The 15,460-nt window shown below is 40.7% G+C and overlaps 1 protein-coding gene across 1 annotated transcript in view; it reads right to left on the bottom strand.

The window, feature by feature from the left end:
• Positions 1–2,826: 2,826 nt before the first annotated feature.
• Positions 2,827–15,460, bottom strand: part of LOC115355477 (mucin-2) — a 35,026-nt gene continuing 22,392 nt past the window's right edge. The window contains exons 32-43 of the mRNA XM_030046297.1: positions 14,807–14,993; positions 13,970–14,204; positions 13,061–13,233; positions 9,269–9,338; positions 7,789–7,904; positions 7,585–7,616; positions 7,032–7,185; positions 6,748–6,785; positions 6,422–6,529; positions 5,868–5,922; positions 4,181–4,289; positions 2,827–3,620 (exon numbers count right to left, since the gene is read on the bottom strand). Coding sequence (XP_029902157.1) covers positions 3,446–3,620; positions 4,181–4,289; positions 5,868–5,922; positions 6,422–6,529; positions 6,748–6,785; positions 7,032–7,185; positions 7,585–7,616; positions 7,789–7,904; positions 9,269–9,338; positions 13,061–13,233; positions 13,970–14,204; positions 14,807–14,993 — 1,452 coding nt within the window. The 3' untranslated portion in view covers positions 2,827–3,445. The remainder of the gene's footprint in view (positions 3,621–4,180; positions 4,290–5,867; positions 5,923–6,421; positions 6,530–6,747; positions 6,786–7,031; positions 7,186–7,584; positions 7,617–7,788; positions 7,905–9,268; positions 9,339–13,060; positions 13,234–13,969; positions 14,205–14,806; positions 14,994–15,460) is intronic.

Genomic DNA, 15,460 nt, shown 5'->3' with positions numbered 1-15,460 from the left:
CATTAAGGTTATCAGGTGGACACTTTCCATGATAGATTTTCCATTGAATTACGGCCACAAAAACTGATACAAACTCCTGTATCCACTGACTAATTAACGGCTACTGTCAACACTGGTCGGATATAATGACCTCTATGGGGAAATTGGGTTGTTACAGCAATAAACAATATGACATAACTTTAGTAAGGATATAAATAGAGCTAATTGGGGGTGTAAAACAGTTATGGTGACTAGGACATATTGTGGAGAAAGCGTACAAAATGTGCAGGCCAGGGTTTGCAAAATGTGCAATACCGACTCTTTACAGTAGTCATTTTATAGATACTACTGCAATAGATAATTGACAGTAACACTGCTTCAACACTCATTGTAACACTTGGACCACAATGTGTCTGCATAATTTCCAGCTATACCATTCACAAAATCTTTTTTTGCCTTTCACTTGCTGTGGTTTCACTGCCGGTGACACTTTGGCCTAATTCAAACAGGCCAGGACTCTTTTGGAACAAAATTGCTGTTTTTATGCGCACATGTTCTCAGTTATTCCAAGAAATAATTTAAAGGGACAGTTAGGCAAATATAAAAACATTTGCACTAGTGGTTAGAGTAAGAGAAATAAGGACACGAGTTGTAAGCTATTTCATTGAGTCAACATGAAGTATTTTTATATATTAAACCAGCACTCGATATGCTTCAAGATTTTTTATGTGAAGATACACCCTTTGCATCACAAAGTGGAAATGCAAGAAACAAGAGTGTGCCATGTGGGTCATGCAGCAATTCATTTAACTTTGCTCCAGACACACACACACACACATACATATGCATATGCATATGGACACACACGCACTCAAACAAATATCAGGATTTAGGTTTGGTTGCTCTTTCATCAACAACTTGCTATCAGGGTTGATATGGTATTTGCATGTGGCTAAAGATCTGGTTAAATATTAACAGCCATCGTATTGATGTCTGGGTTACAGACTCTGAATAAATTTATATAACTGCAGTCAATCCCCAAATACTGCAACAGAGTTCAAGAAGTTCTTACTTCTTGAACTCTGTTGCTTTAGCAGCAGAGAAAAAAAACTTAATAGGGTTTAGCTGACGTTACACAATTCTACAAACATTCAACAAATTATTCCTTTTCTTCTTCTTGTTGTCATCATTATTATTATTTACCCAGAAAGCATTTATCAGGAAGATTCTACTTAATTCATGCCTTCAGTTTACATCTTGGCACTTATTAGGTTTGATTGTGTGTTGGTTTTAAGAAAGTTATCCATGTTCTCAATTACTGATTAGAGAGATCTGAATCTTAGATGAATTATTAAATCAAGTTGCATTTTCCTTCACATTTAGCAACTCTGGGGAAAAACAAACAAACAAAAAAAAAACGTCCTGACCTTGAGTTTGGAGCAGCAAGCCTCACGTGGCTCTTTCGTCTCCACGCTCATGATGCTGATGTGCCACCGACCAGATGCAGAGAAGAAGAACAGAAAATAGACCAAAAGACCTGCAGAAAGCCAGCAAGATGATGAACAGAGCGAGGCTGAGGAAAAGCCACTTTCAATTCAGTCAAATCAGGTAATGCATTTATTCCAAATTCACCAACACGTTGTCCTTGCTACTGTTTTAAATGAAACAATGGAGAATGAATGCTTTGTTGGTAATCAGTGTGCAGCCGTGACACTTTACAATGCTTCAAGCAATAAAGAATAAACCCTGACCTAGATTGGTGATTGAATATACGGTTTACTGTTTTCAATTTTCCGAATCTCTATTTCTACAATCAAACAGCACAAAATACTCTGTTCTAGAGCTGCATCAGTTCATCTTAGAAATGTGATCTGAGCATGTTTAAAAGAAAAGTGTTTACCTGTGAAGCAGCAGCGGTCCTGTGAAGAATGGGAAGGATGTTGCAAAGTGGCTGAAGCCTTGTTGCACCTGGCAGGACTTTGTGCTCCAAGCAAAGCCTTATCACATAGACATTATAACATCACCTGTAATCAGTAACCCAGCCACTTGTGCACTTGTTGATCATGTCAACAATGCCCACCTCCCCACCTCAGCCTCAGCCCCTCACACACATTCACACACACACACACACACACACAACAAAATGTGACTGCGCTTGTTGGGTAAAGTCCATAGGGATGCATGTCCGACCCAGCACAGGAAAAGGCCAGAGGTTCATATAATGGCAAACTGTGGTAGAGCAAGGAAAAGCACACACACACACAAACACACACACAATCACTGTGGTATGCACACTTGCACATCCTCCCCTCTGTGAACATCATAAGCCTCCAAAGCATCCATCCTTTTGTAAGCACAACAAACAGCAGCAGCGTGGCGCTGGGAAAAGCTTATTTTACAAGCCTGCTGTTTCTATCAGTCTGCTGTTTTCAAAGACTGAAGGCCTTTCCTCTCCTGGAGAAATTCGGCTTTTGTAAGGCAGGGCGTACTCCAGGACAGTTCAAAGTCTTCCTGTCCCATTGATACTCTAACAATGGTTCCCTCTCTGTGTACTAATGGCCGAGCAGCGACTACTTCAAGAGCACATGTTCTTATCGTGTTGAGAGGGGGATCAATGCCAAATACTCAGCACTAATTAGGGATATTTGTAATCAATGGGGAATACTCAATCATTGTTCATCACACATGCAAAACTCATCACCCTGTTAATCAGAATAAGACATCAGATGCTTTGGTTTCCTTTTTTTCTCTCTTGTTTTTCTTGCTTGAGCGTGTCAAATGATGAAACCCTGGGGAAATTATTTGTTTTAAAAGTGCTATTTCAAGGTAAGTTTCAAGACCATGTACTCATTTTCAAGCACTTGAACAGTTTATTGTGTAATCCTCAAATCCACTGAATTTACAAGGATTTTCAAGGGCTGTGACAACTCTGTGAGGCTGGAAAAAAAAAATAAAATAGGGAAAACCTCTGGGCAGTTGGCTGGACTTTCTATGTCGGCCAGTTGCAGTGCAGCTACCAATCAGCACGCCACTTGTGTTTTATAAGGTTCTAGTGATGTAAATGTGTTAACTCATAAGGTACTGTCACTGGAAAAAAAAGAGTACAATACAAACTTAAATGATTCACTTTATTTCACAGGAAATTAGTCAATTAATTACCTTGAATTTTTTAAAAAAATGAATGGGAACTGTTTAATTATTTGATTTAGGAAATGTTGAAAAATATTTTGTTTTTAAGAAAGGCACTCAAAGACTTGTGCATAGATATGTGTGCAGCATTTGTACAGACCCGCGCTCAAGATTACATAGACATGCATACACACATCCTTCAATTTTTCAGCAGGCGGATCCATATGACAGTATTACATTGCAGCATTATATTGCCATTCAACGACGATTCATTTTCTGTAACGTACAAAAATATAACCGGGGACAAAGTCTCTGGTCCAAGCTATCCAGAGCCCTTTCAGCGCAGTGTGCTGCAGCCTCTGCACCGGCAGCTGGTGACGTGCTGGTAGGTGTAGTGTCTGACAGAGGAGTCGGACAAACACTGCAGGGTTACTGAGCGCTTCTCTGAGCTCTGCTCCCGGCAGCACCGGTACCTCTGCTCCACCTGCAGGACATCACGAAACACGGCCCAGCTGCCATGGACAGACACAGAGAGGAGAGGACGGGAGGTTGGAAATGGGATAGAAAAAGGAAGGAAGGAAGAAAGAAAGGAAGCAAAGGGACAGAGTGGGTAAAAGACAATCATTTTTATTTCCTATCCCTGATTCATTATATGTCTCATTATAAGTCTCACTCTCTTAAAGGGGCAATAAGTAACATCTCTACTGTCCCAAAACGGTTTCAACATTAAAAAACTAAAGCTAATTTTCTTTTGACAATAAAAAAATAAATAAATGAATAAAAATATAAAAATAGACCAGCCTTATCCTTTACGTCAAAAGGAGGAGACATGTGGGAGGAGACTTGATATCAGTGCAATTTTGTGATTGCAGATAAGACTTAATTAAAGTCATAATTACTTAATGGCCCTTTAACTATGATTGCACTGGCAGTCCAGAGACAACAACCTGCCATAAATCGTAATCACATGTAATCAGTACACAGCACATTTGACCTAATGCAGAGATTAATGACGATCATGTCATATAAAAGATGATGTAACTACGGCTATAAACAAATATACTCTCCCCACCTCAACTCAGATGCACACTGGCCTTGACACACAGGCAGCTGCAGGGTGGAGGTGCAGTTGTCTACGGTGATGTCGATGCTGGTCAGCCTGGGAGCACAGCTCTGCTCACCTGGGGGAGGAGGAGATGTGAGCGGCAGCATGGTGCCTGACCGGTGGGAGATGCTGCTCCTCCGTAACTTAAAGGTCACAAGTTTGAGTAAGACACAAAGACACCAGGCAGGATCACACCCCACAGGTCAGTCTAGATAATGCCTAACTGCCTGAAATGGTAAATCACTAAAGCTTAAGTTTTGAGTTTAAAATGTCAGGAGTGTAAGTTGACAGCTGCTCCTCTGTGTCAACTGATGGATATTTTTGAGCAGCAGGTCGTAGATTTATACTAGGCAGCACTGACAGGACAAGGAAATCCATTATCCCTTATGCCATCCTGTAATTAATCAAGGTTATATTTTATTTTTAGTTTATTTTTAGTATTTTTGTTTATTTTTTATTCATTTTCCCGTGCATTCGTACACATCTATGCTCTGTTGTTTTCTGGGTCTTTTCTTGTACATGTAGGTATTTATGTTGTGTAATTTATTATCTACACTGGATACTGATTTGGACTAAATTCACTGATTCTTGAGAGTCAAGACAAAACACTTTCTGAAAAACTTTTTTTGAAAATTTACACTATATTGATTAGAGTTATATATTCATGTAGATAAAGATCTGTGCTATTTAACCATGTAAAGGTGCAGGCTGGAGGTTAAAAAACATTTTTAACAAATTCACATGTTTACCTCAAAAACTTGATTTGTGTCAACTCCGTCAGACACACTAAAAGTATATAATTATATAATTATAATAGCCCAACAAGAATCTTAAGTTCTCAGGTATGTTGTAATAGTGTTTAGTTACTCTGATATGCAATAAAATATAATATATAAACTTAAGGCTTAATTTCACACTATTATGAATACACAGATTTCTAAAAATTTGTATTTTCAAACTTTATCTTTTATTTTGCCACTATAGAAAAAAAATCCTTAAGTTAATAAGACATAAGAGGATGTAGATCTGATGATCCTTTATTACTTAAACAACAAAAACTGAAGAAAGAATTAATTTTTTTCCCCCAAAATTACAAAAACATACATCTGACGGTGCTGATGAAGATCTGACGGTGTTGACGGGAAACTGACGGAGTTGACAAAATTGTATTTGCATTTCTGATTAATGAACAAATGCTTTTTTAAACAGATGGAAGTGACAATAGATTAAGAAATCTATTGTCCTTGTCTTATACTGAACATATTTGTAATTAAACTGAAATAAACAAACTGTAAATACACCATTTCAAACTATAAAAAATTGCACCGTTTCCAACTATTAAAAAAATAAGCGAAGAAATGTAATTAAGCCCATATATCAATCAGCCATAGGTGTTGCTGCAAAACATGGCATGCTTCAAAACTAGGAAAAAGAAGGTGTTTGATGACTTGCAGCCTGTACCTGTTTCATTGTCTAATTTTGAAAATCTTGTATGGAAAATGTACTTAAAAGCTAACATATCAACAAACAAGAGAAAGTGGATTCTGGCAATTTGATTAAACTCTTTTATAAAAAGTAATATGAATGCCGCTATCAACAGTCATCTCCTCAGAATAGTCACTGTCACAAGCTGTAAACAGTGGTTTACACTTACTCTGACTTAAATTGCATGTAAAGCAGCAGTGATGGTCATCCCAAATCCTCTCCTCCTAAAAAAAAAAAAAAAAAAACAAGAGCGAAAGGTCAAGTATTTGTTATTAGATGTTTTGTAATACTAAACAATGGTCTTATACCTGTGTATCAATCCTGTAAGTGTACTATATGAAGGCCTGGGCATAGGGAGAGTTTCACTGAAACTGCATAAGGCAACTTCACTTTTGGGGTTAAAGCAGCAGCAGGAGATGAATGCACATTTGAAAATTTTGAGTAATTAATCGTGAAATAGGTCATAGCACTTTAGAAAACTACACCACTCAAGCCTAAATATATTCTTTTCAGTGACTGATAGGGGTGGGTATGTGCTAAAAATGTTTTTGCACGGGGTGGGACACTCTTGCCAGTTGTAGCTCTAATTTTAACAATACAATACATTTCCATAGCTTTATACACGGGTTAGTGATGTGTAATAAGGCCATATTAAGATATAAATCTCTCTTCAATCAGTTCTATTAGTTCTCGTCTATTAGTTATGGATAATACACACAGTACCTCTGGACAGCTCACGTTGGGACACACCCTTGTCTCAGCTTGAATGCCGTCTATGCTACAGCTGAACGACACACAGGGACGGGCGACATCTTTCCATCTGTCTCCCACCTGTATGTGACAAGCACATACACACACACACACACACACACACACAGACACACCAAAACCAGGCTATAACGGAATACAATTCAATTCTATTTAATTCTATTCAAATGACAACTTTGCCAAACTTTGTGTTTCGGAAACAAAACACAAATCTGTTTAGTTGACTGTAACTTTAGGAAGAATCCATAGTTAGGTTGGATATGATATGTGGTGAAACTTGCCTTGTACGTCCTTCCTTTATAACTGCATATCTTCTCAACTGCAACACAGTTTAACGCATTAACAGGTAAGTGGGCAATTAGGTCAATTTTGGGAAGTTTTACATGACATAAGTGAAGGAAAGATAGTATTGGGGGAATTTTGAAACATATCCACAAACTTTGGTTCCTTGAAGACTAACAGACTTGAGGGTGCACAACAGAAGAGGGCAAAGAAGAACCAACCAACCAGACGGGCTTCAGCCATGCGGGCTTGAACCTGAATGAGATAAAGTCCTGATCCTCACCACAGACCACGTCCCCGCAGCAGGAGCTGTTCACCAGTACAGAGTTGAGGCCGCAGACAGGAATCGGCCCAGGAGGTTTTAGAGAGCACTCCTCCTTCTTGGTAATGTTGTTACATGTACACACGTGACACTTGGACACCCACACCTCGCCAGGCTGCGAGACAAATTTGGTAATCTTAATATTAAGTTACTGCTTTTCTGACCCAGAATTACAGAGATTATGATTTGTAATGATGTGTTCATGGAATTAAAGGAATACTCCAACGTTTTGGGCCAAATATCCTTTTTTCCCCAGAGTGAGACAAGATGTTCGATACCATTTTTACCTCTGCACGTCCAGTGGTTTGGCTCCTGTGGGTAGCATTTTATATTAGCTTAGCATAATGACTTAAAGTCTATAGGAGTCATTAGCCTGGTTCTGTCACAGTGGAACTGAACCACTGGATGTACAGAAGTGAAAATGGCATTGGACATCTTGTCTCAATGTGGGTGTGTTGGAAAAAGGGTATTTTGCCGAAAAATGTTGTAGGAGTATTCCTTAAAGGCTTCTTACCAGTCTGGGCTCACCAAGTGGTCCTGTACAATCTGCCAGAGAAGAGAAGATGGAGAAGAGAAAAAAAAAAAAAAAAACTTAAATGGAGGTTAAATGTATCATATTGGTTTTTATATCCCTTCATTATGGCAGTTAAAACTTGGGAGAGCTCAAACCAAGATCTGCTGGAGTCAGTGTTATGTTCAGGAAGGCCCTGCTACTCACAGGGACATTCGGTGACATTCACACAGGTGTTCAGGTGCTTCCCTGCCTTCAACTGGCCGCTGGGACAGAAACAGCCTCCACTGAGCTTCTCCAGGACGGCTCCTGGAAAACGCTCCCTGTGGAGTCAAAACAGAGAACAAACACTTTGTCTTTCACGTTTGATGCCTTCGTGGTCCACATGGCCCATGTGCACATTTTGATTTGAGACCTTTGCTCCAGTGTTTTTCATACACTATGTGCATTTGACCAAATGCTATGCATGTGAAATGTTTTCAGTATCATGACTACATGTGTATATTCTGCAGACATTTTGAAGCATTACTGACACTCTTACAGAGAGAATGGAACTATGTGATACAATTTGCATTTTTATTTTTTATTTATTTGGTAAAAAGTGCTCTATTTATGTATTTAATTATGGATACAAGTCTAATTGCTGATTGATAATAAGTCAAGACATGTTATCCGTCTATGGACTACTTATAGTAGTGCATGGGATTTTTTTCCACACCTTATTAAAGCACTGTAGCTGAAGGGCTGAAGCATGTGGGAGTATGTCACTTTTCTCCAGAAAATGCAATGCTATTTTAAATTTGAACACATGAACAGCAAAAGCAGATGTGTGGTAATGACTTCCTGACAAAACGATCAAGTGCAGCACGGAAACAGCTAGAACTCTGTTTCGACTTGGTCTAAACAGGCGCTTCAGGTGATCCGAACACGAGTGGACAGCAGAGATGCATCGCCGTTCACAGCTGTCTGTATCATGCGTCTCCAAAGTGTCTCATCTCACCACTTCTGTCACTGCCTTCATCATTTTGTGCACTACATCCTTGTGGGCGGTGCAGTAGCATTTACACTACATGTGTGGTCAAATGTGTCCCAGACGACCTCATGATGTGTCTTTGCTCGTATTTGGCGCTGTCCACTTGTGATCAAATCATCCGAAGTGCAAGATCAAACAAGGTCGAGTAGTCAGCTCGAAGGGATCTTACAGGATTTTATGAAACTTGTCTGGCTTCACACAACACAGAGTTTTAGTGACTGAGCCGTTGGAATAATGAGTGAAATTATCTATTTCCAGTCTCCCATCTACATGGAGGTCAGAGGTCAGGCTCAGCTTCAGAAGGGATTCAGTGTCTTGCTTATTAGCAGAGAGGATGCTTGCCAACACTCAGCCCCTCTAGTTGGTGGTCAGTGTCTCTACTTACTCTACCATCTACAGCGAGGATTTTAAGTTTAGCCGGTGGAAGTTACTGGAGCTGAAAATCATGTCTGAAAGAAAATTACATGCAGCAGCTTCCAAACATGTGTTGAGTAAAGTTACCCAACAGAAGAACACCAAAACATTGCCGGCATTTGTTTAGATTACCACAGTTTTCATGTCCTGTATGTAATGGATATTTTGGTACATATTTCGTTCATTAAAGTTGGATTAATTGAAATGAAGATGATTGAGGTCCGATCAAATCCAACTCACCCTCTGTGGCAATAGTCATCCAGCTTGCCGCCACATTCTTTGTAAACCATTCCCTCCGGACAGGGCACAGCTGAAACATGAGCAAGGCTAAAAGTTATGAGTGTACAGTTTATTGGACAGCACAGTTCATTCACCTTTGGTATTTTGATTCATGAGAAGTGCAGTGAGGGAGAAATGAAAAATGGAGAGAAAGCTCTTATAAAACCTCAGCCAGTGGCTGCACACATGTATTTCCAGGAAATAAGCACATTACCGTATTGACCCGAATAAAAGACAACCCTGATTTTAAGACGACCCCTCTTTTTCAAGACCCTTTTTTGGAAAAATACTTTTTATATGGACATTCTGCCAGGAGCAGACTTACCATTAGGCAAAACTAGGCGGTTGCCTAGGGCCCCAAGTTCCTGAGGGCCCCATAAAACTCCTCATACACTTATGGTTAATACAGTTATTACTTATTTGCGCACATTAATTATGTTTTTGATTAAAATACTTTCGCTAAAATGCCAGCAGAATGCTTATCGTATTATGTGTGTCTCGGGGCCCCTGTTTTGTGTGTTGTCCTCTCATCTCAGAGGGCCCCATGCCTGCCTTTGCCTTGGGCCCCAAATTTCTTAAATCCGTCACTGCATTCTGCAACACCAGCCCATGCTAGCTTTGAACTCAGTGCGGGGTATGTTGAGCTCTGTGGCAGCTTCAAGTGCTTTCTGCTGCATCACAGCCCTCATAACGGGCAGTCCTTCACTACGTTTCTCATTCACAAAATCGCACACCCTCCTGTCAATCTCGCTGAATCGACCAGTTTGTGGACCACGAAAAGCCCTTCTCTGGCTGTGGGCATTTTTTAGCTCTTCTTTCTGATACCGCCACCGTCTCACATTGCACTCAGGGCCAGGGTTAAGGGATGTTTATTTATCTTGACAGTTTCGGAGGTAACTTCAGAAAGCGTCCAACTGACAGCCGGAGCGGCATGTCAGCTGGCTGCTACATTCAACCGGGTGGCGGCGCACACCGGCCGGCCCACCTGATGCCGCCCGGTGCCTCAGTCGGCACCGCGCCCACCCGGTCAGGTCTGCTGGATCTGACAGGTGTGCGGCGCACACAGACTGCCATATATACCTTTCATCATAAATCAACTTTTGTTTATACGCGGTTGCAGCAGCACCATGGACAGCGACACAGACAACATGGTTGATTATTGATTGCGCGGCGGCCATTCTCCGGTAGGAGGAAAGTTGCATGATTTACATTGTATCCACGTTCACCCGCTGCGTGCGTGACCGTGCATGTGCTCGTGCATGAACGCCCGTACCGTGCTGGAGCACACCCCTTCCAACCGTGCCAGAGCGGGGGAAGTGTGCTGTATTCAAGCACGGAACATATGCAAGTACAATACATGTGTATTTGCTTAGACCCCCAATATTAGACGAGGGCGTTTTTTCCGGGCATTTTCAATGTAAAAAATATCGTCTTATATTCAGATCAATACGGTATTATCTCTTGGCACTGTAATTAACACTCTGCAGTGTTTGTATTATGAGACTGGATGGCATTTCTGCTTTCAGTCATTGACAGGTCATAGCCTTTGGCCAACATAATTCACAATCAGAATGCCTTAGTATGTTTGGAGTTGAAATGGCAGTCTAATATCTGTAAACCACACACTTTCTTGAAAATCTGGACAGCTGGTAAGAGTCTTAGGCAATTCCCCTTGTCTCTTGGTGTAATAGATATGAGCATATGTGTTAAAACCAAGAGAAAGACAACGTATAGCTTAAATGGTTAAGGTGCACTCTAATGTGTTTTATTTGATATTTGGAAAGAGGCATTTTGAAATAATACTTCAAGATATTTCTTAAAATATTTTTTTATTTCTTCAGGTTTATTATTACTTAGTTAGTTAATGTTTACTCTGAGATATCTGTAATCTATTATTCCAGCAGAGAAATGTGTTCTTATTGATTGCTCTTGTCCTCCGGGTGTCACCTGTAGAGGGCGCATGTGATCTATTGTTCCGGCAGAGAAATGTGTTCTGATTTATTTTCTTGTCTTCCGGGTTTCGCCTGTAGGGGGCGCATGTTGCTGACGGCTTGTTCATTACAGTTTGAACCTGAAGCCAGCAACACCGTCTCTCGCTTCATTTATTTCTATTTCCCCTTACAGGTGAGGAAAACTGTTGTAGCTAATGTTTAACTGTGTACATATGTTTTTTTTATGTTACAAGGAGCAGTTTGCTGGTATAATATTGCTGTATAAAGTAACTTTAGCGGGTGAATATAGGCAGCGTTCGTCCTGACAGCTTGACAGAGCGTAACATGTAATGTGAACATGTGAGTTATACATTACAGTTTGAACCTGAAGCCAGCAATACCATATCTCGCTTCATTTATTTCTATTTCCCCTTACAGGGGTGTAACATTGGCATTTCATTACAATATGGCTGGATGGGTAGTGTTTTGTTTCCTCCCCCATGGATTATCAATTTGGGGCGTATAGATACAGTTTTCCAGGGTTCCTCAGCAGGAAATAGTTCCCAATGCAACTCTTTGCCTCAGAGGGTTGTGGATTATTTCATGTATGTGCGTCATTATTTCTGGAAAGAGCTGTTGCTGCTGAGTTTTTCACATGTGCATTTTTGATGGTTGGAGCTCCCCCAAATAATACGCATACAGCCCCATTTTACTGGGGTGAAGGGAGACGGGGGAAGATCACAGAAGTCAGGAAACCTCAACATAGATTGCATTACTGTCACATGTGTGGAGGTCGGTAGGACCCAAATGCCGGAGAAGGTTGCAGTGAAGAAAAATAATTTATTAACTACAAAATAACACAAGGAACTCGAAGAGCACTAAGAATAATCACAGGGAAACACTGGAAGCACGCATGGCAATACACCGCATGACAGCAAAGACAATGATCGGATAAAGAACTGAACTGAAGACAGGAATTAAATACACAAGGAACCAATCAGATAACAAGACACACCTGGGGAAGGGGCTGGAGCATCAGACAGGAGAAGGCTGAGGGAAACACTAGGAGGGGGACAAGCAGGGATAATTGACAGACTCAGGACAGGTGAGGAACTGGGAGGGGCAAAGAAGACTAAGCAGACACAGGTGAAGCCACTAATGGCAGTGACACAGCAGGGCAAAGGAAACTACACCAAAACACAAGGAAAACACAAAAAAACTAAAGTAGAGTCCAAACCAAAAGTCCAAAACACCAGAAAATCAGAATAATGACAATTACACGTAAGTGGGAAAATATATATTTTTTTTGTACTATGGGTGAACTATTCCTTTAACTCTCCCCACCACAGTTTTTTTTAGGGACAGAGCAAAAGCGAAGCAGCATTTAAGGAAACATGCAGCAAAATGTAAAACCTTGACGATGGCTTCATCTCTTGCTGCACTTGTCTTTATGCATGGTGCTCGGTTCTGCTGTTAAGCCCATCAAATCAATGCACGATCACAATAAATAATGAATAAGGTGCAGAGGGATGTTTATAAATATTTATTGATGATTCACACGTCACTTAGTTGGGCACGTACAGCTGCACGCTTCCCAACAACAAATAGAGCTTATTTCCCATGCCCATATTGGCTGTAAACTCCTGAAACATTATCCTCCCCTTGGGTGCCATGATATTGGTTTCATCATCGCAGCCAGGTTCCATCAAACCCAGAAGAGTAAGTGAATCCATTTCAGATGGTAAACGATTCAACCCATTGTAAATATTGTAAAAAAAACAAAAAAAAAAAACGAATCAAACAGGATTATGTATTTACTTACCACAGCTTCCATTAGTGAGTGTCCGCCAGTCGATGCAGAAATCAAGTTTCTTGCATTCCTCAACAGCTTGTTCCAGAGAGGAGCACGGCACGTCTGAGCTCGCACACGAGTCAAAACGACAGTTCTTCTCCATAACGTCCAAGTCCACAAACTTTCTGCACTCTGAAAATACTCTGAGGAATAAAATAAAAACAGTGCAGTTAATGCACAACAACAAAATATGCACATGAACTAATGATTAAAAAATGATATTTATCCTAGCTGTGTGTGAAATAAAATGAAATGAAATGAATTTATTTGGTCAAATTCATAATTCCATCATGTCAAAAATACAACAAAGACACAGCTGAGCTGTGGAAAAAAAAAAAAGACAAAATGAGTCTGCCAAAAGGGTAAGGCTGAAGCTATAGCTTATTTAAAGCCTCCCCCAACTCCATGAAGTTAATGTTAATCTCAGCATAACCTTCACAATAACAATCTCTAGTAAAAAACAAAACGAAACAAAAAACAACCAACAGCAACCTTTGTTGCAATATCATTGTATCCATAATATAATTTACATCCTATTTGTCTTGACTTTTGTATGCTTGAATTAACATGTGTGTGTGTGTGTGTGTGTGTGTGTGCGATTAAATTACATTTGAAAATTTAAATTAAATGTAAAACACATCCAATAAAATTTAACAGTTATATCACTTAGTTAACTCTCCATAGAGTAATTATCACATTCATGCACAATGAATATGATTACATACCACTTTACAATATCAGTAAAGAGCGTCTGCATATGCAGTGCACTGCAGAGATTAATGAGGGAACAAATTAGCTCATAGCCCTCTTTGTTTTAGTCCAATAAGAGTGTGTGTGTGTGTGTGTGTGTGTGTGTGTGTGTGTACATATGGAGCTTACGGATGCTGCAGCAGGTGACACAGTGAGCTCCCAAGACAGCGGGTGGTGGAGCTTTGTGATGGTGGGAGGCTTGTTGGGGACCCAGGTGGCAGGGAACAAGGCACATCCCTCGGTGCAGAGTCACAGGCGGGCTTCAGTGGATCCTGGTACACCCAGTCATAGGCCGTCTTAGGACAGCAACTGTCCTCCTCCATCTGCCCTCCTCTGCGGATACATGAGCCAACACCACACACACCTGGATGGAGGATGTAGAGATAAGTTCAGAGGCTTTGCAGTTGCATATCTGGAGAACTGGCTATGTAAAAATCAGATGAGTTTACAACAAACACTGAAATGATCCATATCAAATCAACATCAGTGCAGTCATGTGATCATAGATGTATTTAGTTGGGGTAGTCAAGTCATAAAAGGGGTGTGAAACCAGGCAGAAAATCTAGATTTTTGCTGGCATCATTTTAACCTTGCTGCAGTGATGTTCCTTCACATTCATCTGTGCTGCATCACTGCTGGGTTTGGTCAGAAATGAGAGAGAGCACACTTGTGAACACATCCAACAGAGACATTTGTTGCAGTCAGAAATGCAGCTGAATTTAAGCTTTTGGCCTGTAGGGGTCAGTGCAACACTGCTTCTATAAAACATGTGAGGTTTCATCACCCTTAACTTTAAAAAAAACATTCAGTAGCTCACAGCTGTTGATGCCCGAAACCGGTGGACTTTAACTACAGCCAGAGGGTGTGTTATATCCTCTGTACGGCTTTCACACACATACATACACACACACACACACATGATTATGCATATGCACCCAATCACAACACTATCTACCCATTACGCACCGCACTGTCCTTGAGTGTTGTTGAAGAAAAACTCCATAGCTAGGTTGACCACCAAGGTGTAGGCTGGGGTGAGGGAGACATAAGAGCGGATCTCTGGCATGTAGACAAACATCGTGTAACCTGTGGTCTCAAACCTCAGCCCACCCTCCTCATACGGCGGCTGCACAGTCACATTGTTCAGGGTGGCCTAGGGCAGCAGAGAACAGCATCAGTCTCTTTCTCGCAAAATAGTATCCTCAGGCAGAGGAGAATCACATATAATGATACTCTGTAATGTAGGAGTTGATATTGCGGAGTTGTTGTAGTCATTATGAGAAAGTCTCAGGAGAGAAAGAAACTGTTGGAGGCTGTGGGCAGAACAGGGAGAAGGGGTAGACTCAGATATTATGAGACTTTAAGCTCTGAAAGGTAAGAGTGGATATTGCGGAGCTGCTCTGTTATCATGACATAGTCTCAGGAGAGAAAACCTATTGCAGGCTGTGGACAGGAGAGGGAATTTAGTAATATGTATAGAAAAGACTCCGGGAAGGAACATGTAGTGATGGACTGTTATGTGCAGCTGGATCCTCTGAAAATCTGTGCATCAAATGACGATCACCGGACAATAATTACATCTTCATCACAGCAAGAATCTATTCTTTAGCCTCCTTGAAG

The sequence above is a fragment of the Myripristis murdjan genome, chromosome 23 (genome assembly GCF_902150065.1).
Source record: "Myripristis murdjan chromosome 23, fMyrMur1.1, whole genome shotgun sequence".
Taxonomy (NCBI): domain Eukaryota; kingdom Metazoa; phylum Chordata; class Actinopteri; order Holocentriformes; family Holocentridae; genus Myripristis; species Myripristis murdjan.
This window is presented reverse-complemented; position numbering and strand designations above follow the sequence as displayed.